At 37.1% G+C, this 25,684-nt stretch overlaps 1 protein-coding gene and 1 non-coding gene across 2 annotated transcripts; both read right to left on the bottom strand.

Moving 5' to 3' along the window:
* Window positions 1-18,986: 18,986 nt before the first annotated feature.
* Window positions 18,987-19,058, bottom strand: Trnag-ucc. Its single transcript has one exon. It is a non-coding gene; the product is annotated as a tRNA-Gly (tRNA).
* Window positions 19,059-20,153: 1,095 nt separating this feature from the next.
* On the bottom strand, window positions 20,154-25,458 carry LOC117790927 (N-terminal kinase-like protein). The gene is made up of 10 exons (XM_034630543.1): window positions 25,052-25,458; window positions 24,421-24,980; window positions 24,134-24,357; window positions 23,664-24,069; window positions 22,956-23,598; window positions 22,726-22,890; window positions 22,517-22,662; window positions 22,321-22,449; window positions 21,838-22,249; window positions 20,154-21,772 (listed from the first exon to the last, which is right to left on the bottom strand). Exons 2-10 carry the CDS (start codon window positions 24,799-24,801, stop codon window positions 21,645-21,647), a joined length of 2,634 nt encoding a protein of 877 aa, XP_034486434.1. The 5' UTR covers window positions 24,802-24,980; window positions 25,052-25,458; the 3' UTR covers window positions 20,154-21,644.
* Window positions 25,459-25,684: the final 226 nt, after the last annotated feature.

The following is a 25,684-nucleotide window of genomic DNA, read 5'->3' on the forward strand; positions in this document are numbered from 1 at the left end:
CGAGCATATGCTGGAAATTAAAGACTTTTGATAACCAGGGCTGCAATAGCTCAATGGAACCAGTTGAATAATGATAACCAGTGCAATATGAGACCAATCCTAATTTTATTAATGCTAATTTTAATTGATTTTACTTTATCCTAATTTTTATTTAGTCAAATTGCATAAATTATTTAATTTTTATTTCATATATTCCAAACGTTAAAAGGTTTGTACAAACTGATAAAACTATGCTTATAATTAGGTCATATAGTATCATATAATTATTATTTATAAATATTTGATTTACTTTTAACATTTATTTTTATTGTGTTTTATTTTTGAAATTACAAATATTTCATCGAAATTTTTAGTTATAATTGTATATTGTATATTAAAGAGAACAATTAATACAATTGCCGTCTAAAAATAAAATAATTATCTACATGTAAAGAGGGTTTAGGTATTATTTTTTATCAAGATAAGGTCTTTTAGCTGCAATAAAAATAATTTGTGATTTTGTTCTTCCTAAATGCGTAGTTCCAATTCGTTATTGAACTCAGTACCAAGTTCGTCTGTTCACGTTGTTAGTCTCCCCTGACGAATGACTGCGCACAAGCAGAGCACACAATGATTGTCAGAATAATGAAACCAAAGGCAGACAGCAAAAGAGCGCGGGCACAAACACACATATAAGAAGAGAGAGAGAGAGAGAGACACACACACACAAGCGGCAACAATCTGCACAGATATTTTTCTCGCATGCGATATAAATATTGAGTGAGCTGCTATCACGCTCTCTCCGTCTCTGGCTTGCTGTCTCTAACACTCAAGTTAAATATTAGCTCACTTTGTTTGAACTCAAACTGGGAATTTGGCGGGCAACTCGTTTGTTGACATTTTCTACATGGCTGCTCGGCTGTTGGCCGCGTTTTGTTTTGATTTTCAGTGCACCCCTCTCATCTCTCTCATTCTCTCTGCGCTCTGTCCGTCTTTCCGCTGGCCTGTTCACATGTTGTGTTGGTGCTTTGAGTTATGTATGCCAAACTGGCGGCCCACGCACCTTATTCGCTGGCATGACGATGACTCATCGGGGTTTCTACACACGGATACAAATACACACACACACACACACAGACAGAGACGCATACAAATTGTCTCTGGTGTTGGGACCGCCTGCTTGGAATTCAGGCAACCGGTCACCGACAGGTTCCATGCACTCTCAATTGGCGCATTTTAGCAGCCATTTGTTGCTCGGGGCCAATGTTGAGTTTCTTTATGAGAGTATCTTTGAGATACTTTGACGCGTGCTAAATGCGCCTATTAGGCGTTCCCAGCCATTAGGCACTGCATCGCGTCAGGTAGCCAAGTGGCGTCTAAATCTCAACAGCCATTAAGCAGCCACACACAGCTCGCCAGGAGGCAGAGATAAGCCGGTCTGAGTGCAACCACAGGCAACTGGCGTCGCTGGCACTTCCAATTGTCTGGCCCTTAACGCACTCAATTAGATAACCGTCCAAGACAGGCCAACTTAGAGAGTGACGACAACGACAACGACAGTGTCAAGGCCGTCAGTCGAGGGTTACTTGTACCATCGAGTGCCCAGTCTCAATTTACCCGACTACATTACACTTTGAATTAGGGTTGAGTGCAACTCGTTGACCACTTGAACGGAAATTGACCTATCTAATCCCTTTATTTCCCTTTCCCAGTGCGGCGAACAGGAACTACGGCGATAAGAACAACTTTCCACTGAATATCTACATGTACATGTTAATTCTTGGAAAACTGTAGGAAGAGCTTTAAATTTAAACTACGATGAATGCAGTTCATTGAGATATAAATTGACCATGAAAACAAATTCCCCATATGTATTCGACATTGTTCTGCTTGCTTATCGAGACACTCCTAAGTAAACCTCATCAGCAAGCTTTAAAAATAGCATTTCATTGAATCTTTTGATTTCACTTCTTACTTTCCTAACTTGAATTATATTTGTTTATCATAGAGTATTATAGTATTCCTTGTAACGTGTGTAAAACAAAAATATAAATTGTAATAATCAAGCATACCTAAAATTTTAACGATAGAACGCCATTTTTAGTGGTAATCGTTGTTTGTCTATTTCTTTCTTACATTTCTAACTTGATCAAAATGGAATAAAATTAACATTTTCTACTAACTGCGATATAAGGATTTGATTAAAAGTAAAAACTTGAGATTTAAAATTTTCAATTTTAAAAAATTACCTTTCCCTCACCATTAACATGGAACCATGGCTATAAAAGTCGAAAAATAAAAATATTTTATAAATGAACAAAAATTGAATACAGAATGAAATTAGAGGCCAAACCATGATCAAAATGACATTTCGCTTGAAAATCGGTTCAGTCTTGATCAAGTTATGACAGTTTGAAGTTGGTCAGACTACGGAGTTAGTCACTTTACAAGTCCAAATTTTTGTTCAATTTCACATGATTTTTTACAAAAAAATGAAAGGGGTCTGAATCAAGTTTAAGGTGTCGTTTTATACTAATTACGATATAAGGAGTTGATTAAAAGTAAAAACTTGAGATTTAAAATTTGGAATTTTCAAAATTTCAAAGGGGGGACCCTTACCATCAACACAGAATCATGGCTACGATAGTCAAAAAATAATAAAATTTTCAAAATGAACAAAATTTGAATACAGAATGAATAAAGAGGCCAAACCATGATCAAAATGACATACCGCTTGAAAATCGGTAAAGTATTGCCAAAGTTATGACAGTTCGAAGTTGCTCTGATCTAGCTACTTTACAAGTCAAAATATTTCTTAATTTTGACATGATTTTTACAAGAAAATGAAAGTCCTCAGAAACACGTTCAAAGTGTCGTTTTATAATAATTACGATATAAAAAGTTGATTAAAAGTAACAATTTCACAAGAAAAGAAATCAATTTTCAAAATTCAAAATTCCAGATGGGAACCCAATGAAATCAAAATCAAAAACTTTATTTTTTAACAAAATAAATAAAAATTTTAACGCAGAATGAATTAAAAGACCAAACCATGATCAAAATGACCTTCCATTAGTCTTTTTTTAATATAAAGCAAAATGATATATGTACATATTGGTATAAATATATATTTTTGGAAAATGTACTGAAACCGTTCCGTACCGTACCGGTTCGAATTGCGGTTCTCGTCTGTTTCCGAGCGGATTGTTTTATTAGTTCTTCAGCGATATGGTTTTATCTTAAAAAATTATTTGTTTTGATTGTCACGATCATTGTCAGCGCCTATGTCACGCTAAAATGTCTGAGTAACAATATTTATACAAATATTGCCTCAACCGTTTCTTAGAATTTCTATTCCATTTCGCGGAACTAAAGTCTTCATCAAAAGGTATTTCCGGACGGATATTGTTGTTGATTTTTATTCAATAAACGTTTTTGAAAGATATTCACAAGAACCTTTAAATATACTAATTAAATATGCAAATAATACTTATAATGCGCTTTTAATATAGCATTTAGTCTAGCATTTCCGATTCAAGCAGATTTGATGAGTCAATCCAAATTGAGAGAAAACTTTTGTTAATTGCAATAGGTAAGTTGGAATAATTGTAGGTCTTGATATTGTTGCAATCGTTGCTTTTTATAGTTGTGGTTCTAACTGTGGTTATTGATTAGTTTTAAAAGCAAATGTGTTTCACGGACAGAGATTGCTGTAGACTTTCGCAGTCATTTAACAAATTCGAATTGAAATTAAAATTAAATTTAAGCGCTGAAGACCTTGAAGAAAACAGCTGATTTTTGCGCTAAAAGGGGCGTTTGCGACGGTGCTGGGCGTGTCTGCAACATTTTGCGACGCAATAAATGATTAACGAATTTAATGAGTTTGTTGTAGAATCGTTTGCACTAAGAAGCAATGGCAACAAAAACTCAAATGTGACGCTCATTAAAATTAAGCATACGAAATAATAATAACAGCACAAGCACAGCAACAACAACAAAAGCAAAAACAACAACAGTTAAACGACTGCAATTTAAAGTTGTTCATTTCAAGCGCTTAATTGTTTTTGTAATAATTAACAACAAAAGCCAGGTATTACCACAAAGCAACAGCAACAGCAACAATAACAACAACTGCAACAAAAACCAAGGCAAAGTTCAAGGACCAGCGACAAACGGCGCTTAACAGAGAATCTCAGTTAAATTAGCATGCAAGGCGGAACTGTAACAATAACATTAACACAAGTACATTAATCCCTGATAAGATAGATTAATTGAAGCGAAATCAGATAAAGATAGAGAGAGAGCGAGAAGTCAATCTAAAGATTTCAAAATATTTTCCTACAGCTACAAGTTTTATTTATAAATGATATAGTGGTTCGATCTAATCCTAAATACATAAATATTTACTCAATTACTACTATATAAAATTAAACAAGCCAATTAAGCAAATAAACATCAATCCCCTCAACCGAATAATTCTTAATTTCTTTCACATTTATTTATAAATTATACATTTTGTTGAATTAGTTCATTTGTTTATTCCATTAACTCTAAATTTCAACACATTTGTTTTATTGACAGTTAATCAATTTGAGAATTTAAAACAGCTAAAAAGAATATTTATGTGACAATCAAAGTGACAAGTTGAAATTAACAATTAAATTGTGGTTCCAGTTCCAGTTCCTGTTATTTTTTTTTTATTTATAATTTTAAACTCGTTTCTTCAATGTTAAAAATAAGATAGGTAAGTAAATACTCGAATCCACTTTCTTTTTAATTGTTTTCAATGACTTTAGAATAGGTTTGCAAAGGTCACCATGATTTGAAAAACAAATACTTGTTTCTTTTGAGCAAAAGGGAAAATTGTCATATATTTTTGATAATAAAATGTATGTTTCTTCAATCTAATAAATTTATAAACAAATTGAATTGTGTGGATTTTTCATAGTCGACAATAAATAAATATATCAAGGCTAAAAGGTTCGGTTCGGCGGTTCGCACCATAGAGCAAGACATCGGTTCGGTTCGCAAATCGGTTAATATACCCCCTAAATCCCAGGCTTGGGTTCGAACCTTGCTTCAATTTCATATAAAAAAAAATATTTTTATTGTTATACATTTTTCTCAACATTTCGAACTAATTAATTTTTTTTTTTAAAGAAATCAAATTTTAATAATTATTTCAATTTAGTTGAAGATTTAAATATGATTTATTTTACACCGAAGTCTCAAATATTTGCATAATATTAGAAAACCATAAAATGTATGTAATTATTTTTTTTTCGAACCGAATTTTTCATATTAGAAAGCGGTTCGGCTTAGGTTCAGGCTCGCGAAGTAAATAATTTTAAGGGTTCATGATTTGGTTGATGCTGCTTAAAAACCCAAACCGAACCGGTTCTACGAGGTTTGGTTCAGAACCGGTTTGCAGCCTTGAAATATATATTTAAACAGATATATCCCGGTTCTGTTGCTCCAGTTAAACGTGCCATGGTAATTACTTAACAGAGACCACGTCTAGAAATATATAGATAAGAAAACAAGGCTGATGCCACAGTTGGTCAAATATGGGCATGTCTCGCACTCGAGCTCGAACTCGCTGCTTGTGTTTTGGTTTTGGCATTTCCGTTACGCTTTTTTCGAGCGAATTTTAACAGCTTGCCATTTCCTGGCCTGGCCTGAAGGGTTAGCTCACTGATCGAGCGCTTCGTGACTTCACAATTGCCATCTTATCTTGGCAGCAACGACATTGTTGTTGCTGGGCTAGTTGTGTACCATATAGGCGATAAGAGTATAGGTTAGCCAATGGTCGCGTTGCGTCGCGTCGCGTCGGTATTAGCTTTGAAATGAATGACGCTTGCTTATTGAAAAGTGCATTAAACTTCATTTTTATAGCTGTCTGTTGGCTTAATTTAAACAAACACACACACACACACATAATTGCATACTTGTACACGCTTTGTTCAGTTTTCCCCTTCAACAGTTTCAAGTTGAAACAAATTAAATTACTTAAAATAAGTACATATTTTTATTTTTTGTGTGTTGGGGAGCGGCATTCCCACGGCGCGCGAACTGCAAATATTTGCCGCACATAAACAGCAAATCAATTTTTGGCGACACATTTCACATTTCCCAACTGCTGCAATGCGGCGTATGCGTAATGTACACTGTAATGTACAATGCATTGCGCATACGCCCCGTTCTCATATTGCTAGCTAACTAACTACTTACTAACAACAAGATACAGATACAGGCACAAAAGATACACCTTAACTCCACCTTTGACTCGACGCTGGCGCCGCCCACAAAACCACAAAATGAAAGGCGACAACAAAGCAACAAATCAGAGAGCGTATGAAAGAAGAAGAGTTGCGCATCAGTGCATAAAGCGAGATAGCAAGATGCAATTAATGCATAGTATTATTTACTCACGTTAAATTGTTGCTGATATTTTCTTCTCAACAACGTCGAGTCCTGTGACAGTTGTAGTTGTATCTGACGATTTGCTGGTGCCAGGAATTGTTGTTGTAGTGGTTGAAGTTGTTGCTGCTGTTGTTGATGTTGCTGCTGTTGTTGCTGCTGCTGTTGCTGTTGTTGCAAGTTGGCATAATAGCAACTGCTTACGGGCGATGTTGTTGTTGGCGTTAGTTGTTGTTGTTGTTGTTGCGTGTAGTTGGTGTAAGCTTGTTGCATGTATTGTTGCGGCTGCTGTGGTTGTTGCTGTTGTTGTTGCTGATGCTGCAACATGTGCTGATTATAATTGACATTCATACTGTTGTTATTGTTATTGTTGTGGCACTGTTGCTGTTGTTGTTTATTACTCTCCGCTATCCACAAGGAAGCGCGATGTTGTTGTTGCTGCTGTGGCTGCAATTGCAGTGTATTGTTGTTGCTGTTGCTGTTGTTATTGTTATTGGCCCAAACAACATAATTATCGCTTAAATTGTGTTGCTGCTGCTGCTGTTGTTGTTGCTGTTGCTGTTGTTGCAGCATTTGCAGCTGTTGTTGTTGCAGATTGCTGTTGTGTTGCATTTTAATGGATTTTAAGGCAATCATCAACAACACAACAAATTATCAGAGTTTATCACAAGGTTTTTCTCTTAACTTTTGTCTTGAAGTGTATGTGAATTTTATTAAGTTTCTTATTTTATTTCACTTTCAGGGGGTTTCTTCAATTAGTGGGTTTTTTTATTTGTGGGTTTTTTTCTGCATATAAAATCTAATCAGCAAAATTGAACTTGAAAATTTCTATACTATACAATATTTGGTATTCTATTTTTGAGTTTTAATTTGTTCTAATTATATAATATTTGATGACCTTCACAAGAGTATCCCATAATATTTGCGTTTATAAATATACAATTTTAACATTTTTTTAATTTGTAAACTTTTTGGAAGTTTTCTTTGAGTTTGTTTTGACACAAAATTTTCAAATAATTACTTGCATATTGTGCAATACAAAAGAGTAAGAATTAAAATAAAAGTTTGTAACGATGACTCAACTTTTCACTCGACTTTTGCTTATTAATAATACACTACACTTATGTATATGCACATATGTATGTATGTACATGTGAGTGTATGTGTTATGAGTATCTGAACTTTTTAGTTGCTCGCGCAATATGTAAATTATATTTTATTTAATTTGTTGTTGTTGGTTGTTTCTTTCTTCGATATTCATGTTTTTTTTTGTTTGTATTGGCAACGCGAGAGATTTGCATGTGCGCGAAATGAGCGAGTTTCGCGAGAGGGAAACAGAGAGATAGAGAGAGGGAGAGAGAGTGCAGCGCCCTGGCACGACAGACAACAACCCCCACCACCACCCCCCAGTCAGTGACTGGTTAGGCGCACACGTGTCAGGCAAGTGGCAACGGTAACGGCAACGGTAACGGTAACATAAACGAGTAGCGGTAAACGGCGCGTAAACAAACACCAAACAAACAAGCGACGGTTGAAGCAACTGCACTGCAACTGCAATAAATGAACATACACTCAAGTGTGTTACAGTGGGTGGCGAAGGAGGAGAAAGAGGAAGAATAAGAGCTGGAAGCTGTTCTGTTTTGCTCGGTTCAGTTTGTGTTTTCATTCGCTTTTTACGACTCCTCCACTGCGCGCACGGATTAAATTACGTGATTCTTTGCAATAAACACACATAAACACGCACATATACATATACAAATACAAATGACCAACAGGCGTTCGATCAACGCAGACGCAGATTGTTTATTATTTTTAATAAGTTTCCACTTTTGTTTGATTTTATGTATATATATTTTATTTTATTATTGTTGTCGCACGTCTTGCACTCGATTTATTTGTTTCTGTTTTGTTGCTGACTTAGATTTGTTTTCTTTTTGTTTTTTTGTTGACGTCTCCTGCGACTTCCACACGGCAGCAAGGCACAAATTGTATTAAAGCACAAAATGAAAATCGAATTTTGATAAACCTGCGCTCAAAAGGCAAAGCAGCACTCACACACACACACTCGCACACGCACGAACGAGACACGGACACAGACAGCGACGGCGACAGCGACAGCGACGAACGCGCTCGTTTTTAGTTTCGGTTTCGCCTCGCGATCGTTTTCAATTCGCTTCGTTTCGTTTTATTTCGGCTGCCTTTTGGGCTCTGGGCTCTCTATCTGGCCTGCTCTGCTCTGGCTCTGCTCTGGCCGGGTTCTGGGCTCAAACTGCGCTGGAAGGCTAAAAACGCGAGCGAAAAATTGTCAAAAATGCACAAGCCAAAAAAATAAAACCCAAGTCGCGTTTTATTTCTCTTGTTGTTGTTGTGACTAATCGCGTTTGGTGGTCGCTCGCGTCAATGTCCAGCAAATGTTGCAAACACCTTTTGTGGCGCCAATTTGCCAATTGGCAGCGTGTTTTTCGTATTGGTTTATTTGGGGCGGGGGAGGCCCTATTCGAAAACGTTCCGTTCCGTTCTGTTTTGTTACGTTGCGTTGCGTTCCGTTCGCGTTGCTGGCTCATAGATCACTCATAGCCCGTTGACGTCTTCTTGGCTGCTTTGCCTGCCGCCGCTTCACGATGACGATGACGCTTACGCTGACGTCGACGCCGGCCGCGACGTTGCCTATGACTAACGCAGCCAGGCACGCGGCTGTAGCTCCAACTACAAAAACAAAAACAATATGTAGAACAGCAGCAGTGACGACAACGGCAGCGCGGCGCACCAACAACAAGTGCTAGAGCTGAAAATTGTTCTTTCTTTTTTTTTTTGTCAATTCGGAATCTATGCAACAACAACAGCAACAAGATGTAAAAATATGCGCGACGTGCCCACTTTTTGAGCAACAACAAGAGCAACTTTGTGTGTGTGTGTGTGTGTGTATGTGTGTAAATGCATTTTAATCAGTTTTTGCGACACCTTGCGTCGCCTCAAATGCAAATGATCCTTGCATACTAGCATACACTCTCACGCACACAAACACACAAGCACACACACACAGTCACTGTCACTGTCACGCTCTCTGCTCACTCTCACCCCTCTCACTCACACGCCAGACGCTCTCACAAAAACACCACACAGCAACACCAACACAATCACATGCACACAGAAATTTGCCATGCCGCCTGCTCTCGACGCTTTTTACCTGGACAAATGTTAATTGAAGAATTTATTGTTGTCTCATTGTTGTTGTGTTTATGGCTGGCGCTGGCCTGGCGACGACGTCGGCGACGGCGGCTCTTTTTTCTTTTCTTCAAATTGTATTTGTATTTGTCGCGTTTAATTATGACAGCAACAGCAACAACAACAGCAGCAGCAGCGACGGCGAGCCGATCATTGACTCTTGCGTCGAGTTGCGGCTCTGCTGCTGCTTCTGCTGCTGCTGCTGCTGCCGCTGCCGCCTCCGCTGCTCAGTCTTTGTTTTTGTTTTTAATTTTCGGCTGGCCTTTAAATTTGCCCGCTGCTGTTGCTGGGCTTTTGCATACGCTACATGTGAATGTGTATGCGGGGTATCGCAGATACAAATGTATCTTTAGCTCCCAATTGTCAGTTATATAATGTACCCATAGATAAGTGCATAAAAATATCATTACATGTATGAATATTGGCTAAAGTAAGTGTGCGGAGAATAAAGAGAAGTAAAGACAGCGAGAGAGAGAGAGCGTGAAGAGTAAATATATAAATTCATCTTGTCCCTGTTAGAGCGAAACAGTCTTGCACACTTACAGTTAGTCCAGTAATTGTCTTGTCAAATCTTTAATTAGTTACATTTTATTTACTTTTTATTTTATTCTCTTTTATTATTCTAAAAATAAATTTAAAAATAATAAATAATTAGATCAAATAAAAAGCCTTTAAGTTTTTGATATACTCCATTTATGAATATTTATTAATAGTCAAACCCATCTCATTATTTCTTTTTTTTTTATTTATTTTTAAAATGTATAAGCAACTATTTAAATATATTTTGATATCTCTTTTATTTTGGTTGTTATAACTTTATAAAAAAATATTGTAGGTGCTGGTTGAAATTAGCTGTAAGCCACTGTATATCGATAGTCGTCACAGAGATTAACTAATCGGTTACTAGTTAATTGTTGCAGTTAGAATTATTACAAGTTTGTCTGTATATTTATCGACTTGTTTTTTCAAAGTCGCTCCCCCAAAAGAACATGGCGTACTTTGCAACCCGTTGTTGACATGTTAATGACATTTTTATAATGCGTACGATCAAAAACAACAACAACAACAAAGGCGGATGCAGTATTTCGCTTTATTAATGGAGCAGTGAGGAGCGGTGAGGAATCGGTGAGGATTTTGCCAACAACAACAAATCGCTTTTTGAGTTCACGCTCGTTTTTGGCAAAGGGAGCGGTCGCGGTTCACAAAATATGTATGTATGTGTGTGTGTACAAATGTACATAATGCATTATTTCCATTGACGTTGCGAGATTTAAACGCATTTTGATATACGACTTGTATTTGTTGTTGGGCACACTTACATAATTACGTACATACTGATTAATATAAATTGAAATTAACAATATATACAGATATAGTGGATGTGTGTAAGGTAACGAGTACAGTGAACTCGACGTTAGCGCGTGCGATACAAAAAGCTTGTAACAAATTTTGTTGGCCCGGCCATAATTTTGGGAAACAATGATGCGAACAGCACTCGTAAGGAAAGCAAAATCACAAGCTTTTTCCTTATTTTTTTTCAGAGTGTAACATAACAACAAAGTGTTAAAAATGTAGTGGGTCCAATAAGCTGTGCGCCACTGTTCTACTGTTCGTATGTACGAGTAAATTGCGAATGTGTAGAACCAAAACAAAAGCCAAAACAAGCGTTTGGCGGCGGCAAAAGAACAGAAGTTGCTGTCTCTTTGCCGCGACTACTTTCGGCAAGAAGAAGAAGAAGAAGCAGAGGAAGAGGTCGTGTCGCCGTCGCTGTCGTTTGCCTTGGCCCTATTTCGCCATTTCGACGTTTCGCCGATTCGTTCGACACTCGTGTGAGGTTCTTGTCGTGGTCAATCGAAGTGCTTGAGGAAATGATTGGCATTCCAAAGCGGTGTAGGCGTTTCAAGATTTTCTTTATTTTCTGTTCCCATATTCCAGCATGTTTCAAAGTGCAGTTGTTCCTAGTCGTTTTCCTTAATGCTGTTGTTTCTGTTGTTGTTGTTTCTTTGTTTTTGTTTTTATTAGCACGTTTTGCTTTTATGATCGTAGCGTGATTTCTGCGTTGTGCTTGCGGCTTTGTTGTTGCCATTTTAACTGCGTCGCAGCTTTTTATTGTAGTTTTCTTGTTGGGTTTCGGCAACAGGTGTGGCCCCCACATATTTGTCGTAGCCCTGTACATTGAACTCTGACGTCCACTGGCATTCGCATAGAACCGAGACCGTCATGGGAATGACGTGTTCGACATCCTTATCACATACAACAACTATAACAGAAACGAAGAAAGAAAAAAAAGAAATCATGGCGTGACGTCTTTGGGTAAACTGGACAGTCTACAAAACTGAATTCCCTGATAGACCAGCTCTATGACTCATTGGAGAGCACCCGCAATCGTTTCGATTTCTAACCCACATAAAGCGACGTCAATTTCGTATGCGCTGCTCACTTCACATTTGCTATTGATCGCTCTCTTCCCTTACTCTCTCTTGCTCTCTCTCTCTCCCTCTCAGCTGTTACTATTTTTCTGCCGGACCTAGGTCTACAAATGTGTATGTAATACATACATACATACGTTCCTATGAGTATTTCATATCGTTGACTTCTGGTAGAACAATCAAAATCTCTTCACTATTCGCTGATTTGTATTATTCTCAATTCTTTGAGCTGCCTCATAAAAAGCAACCAATCAAGCAGGCAAACAAAGCAAAACACTAAATGCTTCTTGCCCAAAAAACAATAAATAAATAAAATAAAAGAGCAAAAAACACTATAAAAATCAACAGAGCTCTGACTCTGGTATTTTTATGCCCTCTGCGCGAAAGTTTCCGACTCCGACGCATATTTCAATTCCAACTTGTCAAGCGAAAAAGGCTCGTAAAGCTAAATCTGAAATCAGCAAAGCGGCAATTCTCGGTCCCTGAGTAATTAATCGACACTGCCAGCGACTCGTGTACATGGAGAGACACTTGGAGAGACACCGAGACAGACCCCCAAGTCTGAGCAGTCTCCAAAAAGAAAGACCCGAGACGAGGGCTGGCAAGCTGTTTGAAGTGATAATATAAAATTTGAATTTGAATCTAATTTTTCATTACACTTAAAAGTTTTATTGAATATGCATGCTATTCATAATAAGAAAATTTCCTGCTTTCACTTTAATCCAAAAATCGCACAATTGCATATAGCATACATTTGGGAGTCAAATTGAACAAAGGCTCAAATTTCGACTCATGATACCTGAATATTGTAGTAAAGATAGAGAAAAAGAGGCAGTAAGAGAAAGACAGACAGAGAGATTGACAATGCGCGAATATTGCAGATAAAAGATTTCCAAATTAAAAAAAAAAATAAAAATTAAAATGCACACACCTTAAAAATGGAGAGCATGTCGGCAATAACAGGGCTACAATAACAATGTGAAACCCAAATTTAGCGCTTATCATCAATTCGAAGCTCGTATACTCTTTCTATAATATATGATGCAAATATTTATAAATAAACAAAAATAGTATTTATATGATAAAGATACATTCATAGCTATAAATAGATATGGACACATACATATATATAGGTTTGTATACTAACTATAATTCTATTAGTAATTACTGTCTAAAATTAAAATATATTTTTAAAATATAATTACTATAATATACAATGTGTTTTTAAAATACACTTTAAAGCTGTTATGCCCAGGGAAAGGGTAAAAAAGAGCATATGTACAATAAATAAAAACTTCGTCGACGTTGCTGTCGCCATAAAATCAACAACAAAACTGGCGCTGCAGGCAAAGCAGTCGCTGTAAGGAGATGAAGGTGTAGAAGGAGAAACGGGAGAGGGAACAGTAGGATGAAGTGTAGAAGCGCAGAGGGAGGGAATAGGAGCCAAGATCAGCGCAGGCTGGAGCACAGCTGTGTGGTTTTGTTGTTGTTTTTGTTATTGCTACAGAAATGTAGCGTAAAATTTGAGTACTGAGGCGATCGACGCGCGCGTTTACGTCGACGGCGACAGCGACGTTAGCAGCGAAGCTGGCAGCGACGTTGGCGACAGTTCCTAGAATTTCACAATCCATTTTCAACGCGTTTTTAACTGTTGTTTGCTGATGTTGTTATTGTTATATTAGTTGTTGTTGTTGTTGTAACTTTTATTGCTGTGGCTGCTGGTTGGTTTGCTTAGTTTCTTTAGCTTATTTTGTGAAATTGAATTTATTATTTCGCAATTTGGCACACACACACACACATGCAGACTTTACATTTGTATAAATGTACACTTAGAAAAAAAAGAACATTCTTTCAAAATAAAAATGAGTTACTCGCCTTTAATTTTTTTTTAATTACGATTCCATTCATGCCCTTGATTATATAAAATAAATTTCTTTAATATAAAATATAAATTTCTTTAATATGTGCCTTATCCTTTCTAAATTGTAATACCTGAAGCCTTTTCTGATAAAAAGAGCCGTAACAAGCGAATAAGAGGATTATAATTAATTTTCTTGGTTTTAAACTTTCTTAAGATTTAAAAAATTAATTTAAAGACATATATTCTGAAACTTTTCTTTTTAGAAAAAAATGTTTACACACATTTCAGAAATTGTATTTCTTAAAAAACACTTTTAGGGTAATTTTTTCTTAAATTACGAAAAATACAGTTGAACATATTATGCAATAAATAGTAATATTTTTCTAAGATATCACAGCGAATAAAAAAAAGAATTTGTAGTGAAAGGAGTTTTTTTTAAAGTGTATGTAAGTCGCCTTTTAAGTCGCGCGACAATGGCAGCCTGTAATTGACCCACTTACAAAGTTGCCGTGTCGAGGATGCGGAGTACTGAAGGCGCTGCGGGGGTGCAGCGGTGCGCACGAGGCATGAACTTTATGCAGCGTCTGGCAATGCCAACAGGCAGCAACAATACTTGCCGCAACTCAAATGCAACTCGAGTCCATTCGAGTCAAGTCAAGTCGAGTCAACACGTGTGCGAGTTGCCAAGCCCCACAGCTTGGGTCGAAACCTGTTTGCAGGCGCTCTAATTGTGCTGTATTCACCTATTCCCCAGATCACCCACTCCACCCCCCCACGCTGTTGATTACTTGTCTGCACGTTTTCATTCATCGGCAAACTGTTGCATGCAGTCAGCAGTTGTAAATACCATTTTTTTTTTCCTTTTCTTCTCATTTTCGGCAGCTCGTGCCACTCGTGGCACACTTGGAGCACAACGTCTCAATGTCCACGCGTCGGCGCATGAGTCATGCAACAGACGGCGTCGAAGCCTCCACTGGCTTTGTTGTGGTCTCTGGTCACTGGTCTCAGATCTCAAGACTTGTTATTGCCTTTATTATCATACGCAACACGCACTCGTAGTTTTGCCATTTCAGCGCTTATCGTTTGCGGTTTTGCGTGGTTTTTCTATTTAAGCTCAGCCCATTTGCTTCGGAAACAAAGCGTGCACCAAGAGGGAGATGAAGAAAGACACGTACACCGTCCATTGTGCGGTATTACGGTTGGAACTTTTATTTACATATATTTTGCTTATTTGCTTTGGGGGTTTGTCCATTTGTTTTCTGTCTCCTACCTGCCCACAGGGTAATACACATAGATACTTACTTATATAGATACATATTTATGGTTTCTACGAGAGAAACGGAAACTACAAACATTTGTAGATAACATCATAAGTATTCTCTGTGCATGCTTGGAACCATTTGGGAAAACCCTTGATGAGCCATACTTCAATATAAATTCAGATATGGACTATAAGATATAATCCAAATATATACAAATTAAAAACGAATGGGATAACAGTTAGTCAAGTAGCTGTTTTGACAAATTAAGCAGAACACAGATATTTTATTTTGCAAAAATATAGGTTTTTTTTTAAATTTATTTGTTTGTTCCTTTTTATAATAGTTATGGCTCCTTAATAATACAAATATAGAACTTAAATTAGGAGATTCATTATCATTAACAATTAATAAATTAAAAAAAATGAAGAAATGTTGTAAAATGTCGATCTGAAAGAGAAGACTAAAGAACAAGATTAGAATCACGGTATTTACATTAATGATATACAAAATATTAAGAACATTGACGCAATATCTTGTTAAGTAAATATTTTTCAACTGTGCAGTACACGAGTGTTTATAGGTTAATTTATTATGTCTTCCTGGGTTGAAAATATGACGTTTGTTCCATTTTTCCATTTTATAATTATATAAGACAAAAGCTACAGAAGTCCACTTTCATATTAAAATACCAATATTTACTATACCAAAATGCTTGATAACTAGTTTAATATAGGGGCTTTGTTGTATATAATCTTATAGGCAGAGAAAATCGAAAAGTTCCTACTTATAAATATGTATATGATAGAAATATGATGGTTGCTTTGTAAATGCTCTCAAGGTCAGCAATGGCAGCTGAAGGTAAATAAACAAACAAAACTAGTGCTTGGTGACGATAGAATTGAAGTAAATATAACAATAACAACAACAAGAACCAACAACTGTGAAATATTTAGAAACCGCTCCTACAAATACAAAACGTAAATCGAAAAACATGAACATTAAACCAATGCAAACTGCAGCTAATTTGAAATTTTAAACAATTTTCACAACAACTGCAACAGCAACAACAACAACAACAACAAAAAGATGCCGAAAACAAATCCGAAGCCAAAGCTAAAGCCAAAGGCAGCGGCATGTTGCGCTTTGATTGAATTGAATGCGAGACGTTGATTTTAAAGTTAAAGTTGAAAACGCTAAATAACATTGCAAAAGGTAAAAAGACAGCTCGACCAAGAGATATCTTGTAAATAAAACGAGCAATTAGATTGGGATTAATCGACCTAAAATACATTAAACAAATCGCAAATTAATAAAATTCCTATGTGAATTAAATTGATTATTTCTATTAATCTATTAGTAGCAGGAAATCAAACCAAAAAAAATTAGGTTCTATTTCAGTTTTATTATTTCGGTCCCGGTATCAGTTCCGGTACGTAACGGTACAACAAATCAATTTTGAAACATTTTAAAATTTTAAGACTATTACATCGAAATAAACAGACCTAGGGCAAAAAAATATATTTTTGAACGAATTAAAAAATATTTGAATGCAGAATGTATTAAGAGGCCAAATCATGATCAAAATGACATTCTGCTTGAAAATCGGTTCAGTTTTGATGAAGTTATGACAGTTTGAAGTTGGTCTGACTGCGGATTTAGCCACTTTACAAGTCCAAATTTTTGTTCAATTTCACATGATTTTTTACAAAAAAATGAAAGGTCTCAGAATCAAGTTTAAAGTGTTGTTTTATACTAATTACGATATAAGGAGTTGAATAAAAGTGAAAACTTGAGATTTAAAATTTTGAATTTTCGAAATTTCAAAGGGGGGACCCTTACCATCAAAATCGAATCTTGGTCGAAAATAATTAAATTTTCTAAATGAACAAAATTTGAATGCAGAATGAATTTAGAGGCCAAATCATGATCAAAATGACATTCCGTTTGAAAATTTATTTAATTTTGGTCAAGTTATGACAGTTTGAAGTTGGACAAATCTTTGACCTAGCAACTTTACCACAACCGTACCGGTACAAACGTTTCGGTTTTCGGCTCTTGACAGAGAATTTTCATTCGGTTACGGTTTCAGTTCCGGTATTAAAAATAAAACGGTTAGTTTCGGTAAACGGTTCCGTTATCGGTTCCTGTGTTATTTCCTGATTAGTAAGCCACAAAATGATTTGGTTAATAGTAAATACCTGCATATTTTGACTTCTGTTTACAGGGTATTTTCACAACAGCAATAATAGTACAATAGTTGCTGCGACATCAGTAACAAAAAGCATTTAATGCATTTTGCACACGCTTAAAGCGAGAAAATGATGTGATTTTGTGCATTTTGTAAAATTGTTGAATTGGTTGGTATTACCGCACACCTGCGTGCCCAATTGGCCCGCATCGGTGACAAAAAAAATACTTATTTCAAGTTTAATGCATGCACTCGTACGTATGCGCAATATGGGTGGCATTTAATTTGGCCAAGATGCTGTCGTTACTGCTGCTGCTGCTGCGGCTGGAGGGCATTCTTTATTATTAACATAATGATCTCAATATTTGCACAGCTTTATCACGACCCACTATTTAATTATACGATTCAACGACAACAATTAGACACGCGATCTCTGGTTAGGCAGGGCGTATGAGTAATGCAAGTGCAGCATTGTTAATGCTGTGATTATTGCAATTGTTGTTGCTGGCTGTTTTGTTGTTGTTGTTTTTTTTTTGCTTGTCAAACACCCCCTTTCCACTTTGCAATGGAGATTGTACGACTGTTCTTAGCAATGACTTCAGCAACTAAAAATACACTCCAAAGACATTTCAGATTTGCTAAACGAAACTATTTCGGACCTGCTCAACTGCGAGTAATACCAAACAAAACACTGAGGGGGAATGCAACACTCGAGTATACTTGTAATGAGTAATTGACTCATGGCAAGGGCAGCACAAACATTCAAGTGCAACAAATGAATGCGAAACGAGCGCGTGAGAAAAGCAGCCAATCAAATTAGCACAGTTTGTGGCTTGGTCTTACCTAAAAATAAGTAAGTGGAGCGCCTCAAAATGCCGTGACGATGTGAAACGATCTGTGATAATTGAAGAATCAATGCTTACATATACTCTACATACTCTTCTACATACCCTCCGCTAACCAGACCCTTTCCTGTAACCCTTATAAATATTTGACCAAAGAAAATGCCTTTCTAAACCATTAAATGGGGGCTCTTGAGAATTCAAAACCATGCCAGCATACTCGATGTAGCTAATCAATCTGTAGATATTTTTGACACATTCAAGTAACCAGAATTTTTTACACAATGTTCAAAATTTATCTTGAATCGTTTTTCTATATTTATTTTTGAATCGTCCCGCAGTTTTCAAGTTATATGGGTAACAAGTTGAATAAAAAGTTATACTTGTGGCACGTAATTTTTATAAAACCTAAGCGATTTTCTCGGAATATTGGAATATTTAATTTTTCCCTTTTTTTCGGACTTTGACACTTTAAATAAAACTTCAAGCTGTCATAACTTTTTAAAAATCCTATAGTTTCATCCGAAGCTGCGCTAAAATATGTTCTTGAACCGAGTTTCCAGTTTTTTTATTAGATCGTGATAAAATGCTAGGGCATATCTAGTATTGGTCATTTAAGTTATATTTTTATTTTTGAAAAATGTCTTAAGTAATCTGCATCAGTTTATCATATTAAGGAATCTGCCTACCAAGTTTGAAATCCTTTCGATAAACCTAAAATACTCTATAATAATTGTAAGTACAGGGTCTAATAAAAATCTACAAAAGTAAAAAGTGGACTGCATCGGCCGGGAATCGAACCCGGGTCAACTGCTTGGAAGGCAACTATGCTAACCATTACACCACCGACGCCACGGTGTGATTGGAGTTTCCGATTGCTTTTCAGCAGCATTCACATTTTTAATTGCAATTCACAAATATTTTTTAAAAGACATCTTTCAAAAAAAAAAATAAAAAAGCCCAATCTTAAAACTGAAATGTTTTTTTTTTAAATATGATTTATGAAAAAGACTAAAAACTGTCATAGCTTTTCCAAGAGTTAACTTATTCATGCGGAATATTATTTTCATCTTTATTTGACCTCCTATTAAATTCTGTATTAAAATTGGAAAATTAAATTTTTTCCATACTTTGACGCTTTTTCAAAAACTTCAAAGTTTCACATTATCAATTTAAGCATTTTTTAATAAGGAACCATCAAAAAGAGTATAACATCTTTTTAGTTCTGATTCTTATCGAAATAAAGAAACAATTGTAAGTTTTATTTATATGCTGTTATATTTGTTGCAAATTTGTGGTCTCTGTGCCACTTCTTAGGCTCCATCTGTGTAGTCCTTGACGCCAGTTAAAACAGCTGTCTAAACAAGCATTTAAATACAATATCCGAATCGGTTAATGCAATTGCTTTAATGGTTGCAATTAGCAAACAATGCGAAACAGTTGTGAAACCAATTTTCAGAATTGTCTGACCATTTGTGTTGAGGGTGGCTGAACAAAAGAATTCACTCAGATGCCAATTTGTTATACATATACATAAATATATAGTAGATTGAGTCTTGTCATTCAGATGGACAGATGTCCATTAAACACACGTGTTTTCGGAATTTGGAACCTGAATGGGCAAATGTCGTTCGCTGAAAAACCAAATTTCATTTAGAAAAGACTCCGATAATTATGTGTTAAATTTTTCAAAATTTATTTTTAATGATGATAAGTACTAAATAATTTTTATTTTATTTCGATTTGTTTCTTTTTTTTTTGTTTCTCTTCATTTGTTTTTATCATTACCACTTTCAATGAATTCTTTGCAGTCTTAAAAATTTGTCTAAACAATGAATTTTCATGTTTTTAGTTTTAATAAATTTCATTCACTAATTTTATGTTGCTCTGAAAATTGTATTTTCTAGAAATGTTATTAAAAATGAATGCCACATATACTCGAATCTCTAGGACTAAGTAGCATTACTTTTACTTGTTGCTGATAAATTGAAATATGTACCAATTCATAAACAACTGACGCGGCGACAACAATCAGATTTCAAAATTTAACATTTTTCCGTATTTTCGGTTGTTATTTTTTTTTTTTTTTTTTTTTTATCGGTTATCGTTTCTTTTTTGTGGGTATTAAAAAATATATATGGAAAAATTGTACACTGATATTGAGGTATTGGAAAAAATCGGCGTATATGTTATGTATGTATGTACCTATGTATTCGTATGCCGTGTTGTATATATACAGGCTATAATATAAGGTAAGGTAAGGTATTTGTTATGTAACTTTGAGATGCAAAAAATGGTTTGCGCTTGGTGCTGTTAGTGGGAAAATTCACATTTAAAAAATTGTTTTCTTTACCAAATTCCTTCTCGACCTTTCGGTATTCTAATTTGGAGTTTGTTCCTATATGGCAACATAGGCAATAACAGGTGCAATTTTTACTACGTACAAATTGTAATATGAAAAAGCTTACAAATTATTTCGTTTGATAATTGCTTGCGGTTGTTTTCATGTTTTGTTTTATGTGTTTTTTGTTTATTGTGTTTAGGTACTATATAAAAATACAATATATATTTATATGTATATATATTAAAATTCACATTCTTTACTTTAGTTTTGCTATACTCGTACAGCAAAAACGCGTTTACATTTGTTGTACAGCGTTCCTAGAAAGTCAAATCTGGAATACTAATTCGTTTTAACTCTGAAAATGGCTGAGCAAATATCTTAGGGACTTTTTATTTCAACATACACACAACATCATGCATACACCACACAGATTGAATTGAATTGCATTAAATTTTTTAAATAACCACACTCATACACATAGATTCATAAAGAGAGACAATGCCATTCGATATTACCATGTTATCCAAATAGATTTCGTAGGATGATGATATCTCAAACTACAACATTTCAATGTTCACTTTAAACCTTGTAGATCGAGTCAAATCTCCGATATACTTGTCAATTTTTTGCATATCGTTAATCTTTTAGTTATTGGCTTACTAAGGTAAAAATTTGAAATTATTTACTAGCTAGTTGTAGGTTCCTGCTGTTAAATAAAATTTATTTAGTTATTAAGAATGCTTAAATATTTATGTATTAAGCTTTCGAGTTTTTAGAAAATTTCAATGCTTAAATAATATCGTACCAGCATTTCACTTATCTACAAGTATGAAAATTTATTGCGCTTATAGGCAGAAAATCGAAATGGAGATTTGAACATCAAGACTGCATTCAATGCAAACTTTAGCACACCCACTCCCACTCCCACACACACACACACACAAGTACACTCACACAGACAGCTAAGGAGAGAAACACACGCATACCGATATACAAATACATGCATACACTTTAGGCTTACAATTTTGGAATAAGAGCTAATAAATATACAATGGTAAAAATTGCAAGCACTTTGCTGGGTTCTGTAAATCCTTTTAAAGCTTTTTGGCGCCCAATTTCAATGGGCCAGTGGCGCGCTGCGCTCGACGTGCCTCCAATTCCCGCTGACGTTGCATCTTCTTCTCCTCGCGTTTGCGACGCGCCTCGTCTAGTTTGCTATTGCCTGCGAGAAAACCAAATTTATAATTTATAATGCCAATTGCCATCGGTAACTTTTAGTTGACTTACCTAATCCGGGCTCATCAAAGGGCTCGAACTCGCCATCGGCCCATGAATCGCTGTTCCAATTGGCATTATGCATCGAGTTATTCAAATGCGATGAAGGCGGGCTAATGTTATTGCAATTGGTCAATGCACCCGGCGTTGTTGGTGATGTGGTGGCACTGCTTGAGAGATTAGCCAGCTCCTTTGGCCGCAGCGTCGACTGTTGCTGTCTCGATGGCGATGTGGTGATGTGTGAGTTAAGCTTGGCCAGCGGTTCGATAAGATCGTTCAGCTCGTGCTGTTGCAGCTGCTGCTGGTGCTGATGCGGCAGCAGTGGTCGCTGTTGTTGCTGACTCGATGATGTTGTTGAAGATATCGATTGTCTGGCCATCCGTTGCTGTTGCTGTTCCTGCTCCGCTTGCTCTTCCTCCTCGCCCTGCTCAAACAAACATACACAGAGTAAGCTTACTTGCTCATATTAAGTCTAGGAATTCCTATCTAACTTACCGGATCCTCTTCCAGGCTGCCCCACTCCTCATTGTCCCAGCCATCGCGTACTTCGTTTAAGGCATTGGCCGCGACCAGTTGGCCATTGTTGGAGCTTGCTGCCAGTGGACTGCTCGGATCCTGGGAGGTCTGCGCAATTAAAAAAGCATATTAACAATATTATTGTTTAAGAGAGTTATTTTACTATTCAACTTACATCCATTTCTCCCCAGTTTTCATTATCCCAATCGTTATTGCCGTAGTCAGAGGCTGAGGCGGATGTATCATTACTTTCGTGCTCCAACGACGTCATCGAGGTGACGCTACTCGTAGTGGTCGATAGGCTGCTGCTCGAGGGTTGCTCTGTGCAAAACAACAGACAATAATTAACCAATAGCTTTATAATAATCTAAATTGAGCATTTACCCAGTGACGCTGGCTTTGAGAGATTACGGCCTGTTAATGGCGGTCTTGGTCTGGATGAATCGCTTTGACTGCGATAGAACTTGGCCGTTACGGCAGTTACTGCCCAACCCGCCCAGGTGGCAGCCGCATTTCCAATTGAAGGCGTTGCGGTATGTACATCCGCTTCTGTAAATTCAGATTTAAATTTTAATATTGCTTTTAATTACCAAATGGGTATTTTGTTAACTTACCCATTGTCTCACGTAGACTTGGATCTTCGGAGACCTTCTCGAGTTTGCCAAGAAAGCCGCGTATTGTTTTAAAGGCTGGCTCGCGCACTGTTTTCTCCGGGTCAACAGTCAGCGAACACAACGATGGTAAGACACGATTGGCCACCTCACTAAGCAGAAAGTATTGCTGTGTGGCTGCCAGGGCCAGAACGCCAGCAACTCTTGCCGGCGGAAAGGGATCACGCATGGCACGTATGAACGCAGAGACGAGTACGCGTTGGCGCACCTGCGGATGCAGATGTGGTGCAATCTTGCCCAGGCAAACTGTAGTATTGGTGCGAATGCCACCTTGATCATCACGCGCCTGCAATCGCGCAAAATGTCGCAACACTTCCACATTCAGATTATTGTAGTTAAGCTTGGGAGCCAAATGAATGATCGACTTGACCGTCTGCTCACGAATGGTGGCATTTGTGTCCAGGAAGCCATGCGCAACTTGTGGAAATATCTGTTCATTGACCACTGGTGGCTGCAGATGGGCAACGAACAAATCCAATTGCTGCAGCAGACGTGATCTTGTAACACGATCTGTTGAGGCAAACAGCTTCACAACACACGGCACAATGCGCTTCTGGTAATCCACCTCATCCAATAGTTTGCCCAGCTATAGGATTAAGTTACATATTGCAATTACACAATAACAGAAAACAAATGATTCAATTACTTCACCTTGAACATGGGTGCCAGCACCGCGGATCCCGCGTCACCGTACTCATACGCAGTTATCAGCTGTGGAAGTATTTTGTGTTTGCAAACATTATCCGGAAAGTTCTCTAAATGTGTGGTCAGGCCACTGAAGAAGCGATTCTTCTCCGCCTTGTCTTTGATTTGGATTTCCTCGAGGAAAAGCAACGTGTCCACTAAATCATTCTTAAAGAAACCGCCAGGCTTGCGACAGCGCGTAATGATATCCGCCGGATTTGGTCGATTAGAAGGCGATGCGCCAACCAGCTCGCAATAAAGAGACTGCAGCGACTTGGGTATGTGTTCGATATCCTTAAGATTGGAGCGTTGCTTCAACACACCATTGAAGGCCTCCCAAACGAGACAGCCCAATCCCCACATGTCCACGGAACTGGCAAAATAAATAGATTTGAGTAATTACAAATAATTGGCATATGCATTGTAGGTTTATATACCATTTGGTGGCTGCTTTAAGCTTGCTCTGATCATTTTTCTCCGGCGAATCGTACACTTCCAGAGTGACGGGAATCTTCACTGGCGGCATGGGATTGCCATCAGCGGCGGCAACGTACTCCAAGCTGCCCAGCTTCCACTCGCCGGATGCATTAACAAATACTGACCATGACGAGACATTGTTGTGTCGCAAGTTGCCATCGTTGTTCAAAAAGGAGAGTGCACGCTGTAATCAATTAATAAATAAATAAATAATAATACTAACACATAAATGTTTCAGTTCACTTGCCGTTATCTGGAAGATGCCCCAGGCCAAATACAGGCCCTTCTGTACATTGTCTGTGGCCAGCTTGGTAAAAAATGTGCCTAGGGGTTCCACAGATTCGGTGGCCACATATAGCATTTTATCGGTTTCCAGGGAGTCCAGATATTGCAATATGCTCGGGTGACGCAACGTCTTCAGGCGCTTCAATGACGCCTTGGCAAGCTCACATTTCGTGTCGGAGCCGCTGCGTACGTCGTATACAAAGACAGAGACTTCCTCGAGGGTGCCCTTGCGCTTGGCCTTGTGCAGTGTCCATATGGAATAGTTGTCAAAGCCAGCAACGGGTTCGCCAATATCATATGGAAAATCTTTGGAGGAGTCGCGCGAGAAGAACGACCACATCATGTGTTTTGCTCGACGGCTCAATATTTTGTTACGTCCGACAAACACCCAAAATGCGACAATCTACAACAGCAACAACACACACACACACACTTGCACCTATCACACACGCTCACACACACACACAGCTGTTGCTGGCTATGCTGCTGTTGACTATTGTTGAAGACTGTGGAAGAGTGGCGCTGTCGAGAGAGAGGGAGAGGGATTAAATTTAATGCGTGTACACTACCACCACTAACATACTGCTACCTACTTTTCAGCCGTTTGTATTTATCGTTTCGTTTTCCTTTTATTTGCCAGCTGTTAACGTGTCTGTTGTTGCACTTAAGATTTAACTGCATATGAATTTTACAACAATTAACTATTGCAATTTGAACGTTGTAGTTTTTTGCACGTATGCTCACAATCGTGCTCTTTTCGAAATCTATAGAGTTTTGTTTTCTATGCACACGAGCAACAATTTTCCAACATACTTTAGGGATATAAATCGAATGTATAGAGGCTTAATACGAAATTAAAGACTAACGCGTTTGATAGTACACAATGTTACATTATAGCTATTACGTTGTACCCAATAAATATTAAATAATTTCTTTATTATTTCTAATCTTTTCCCCGAGTACGTCAGCTTTTGCTTCTTCTTTCTTTTGGTTGCTTTAGTGATGGCACGCGAACAAGGGGTGCACAATCGAGTGCATGAGCAGCTGACTTATAATATGTAATCGATTGTTAATCGAACTATCATACAATAATTTTAATGGAATTATTAAAATATTTATTATTATATTCTCAATTATAGCAAATGCTTACTTAAATTTTGGATACCACGCAATTTTAATTAGCATATAAATATTTTATTCACAACGGACCCAAAAATTCACAACAT

Source organism: Drosophila innubila, assembly GCF_004354385.1.
Source record: "Drosophila innubila isolate TH190305 chromosome 3R unlocalized genomic scaffold, UK_Dinn_1.0 2_E_3R, whole genome shotgun sequence".
NCBI lineage: Eukaryota > Metazoa > Arthropoda > Insecta > Diptera > Drosophilidae > Drosophila > Drosophila innubila.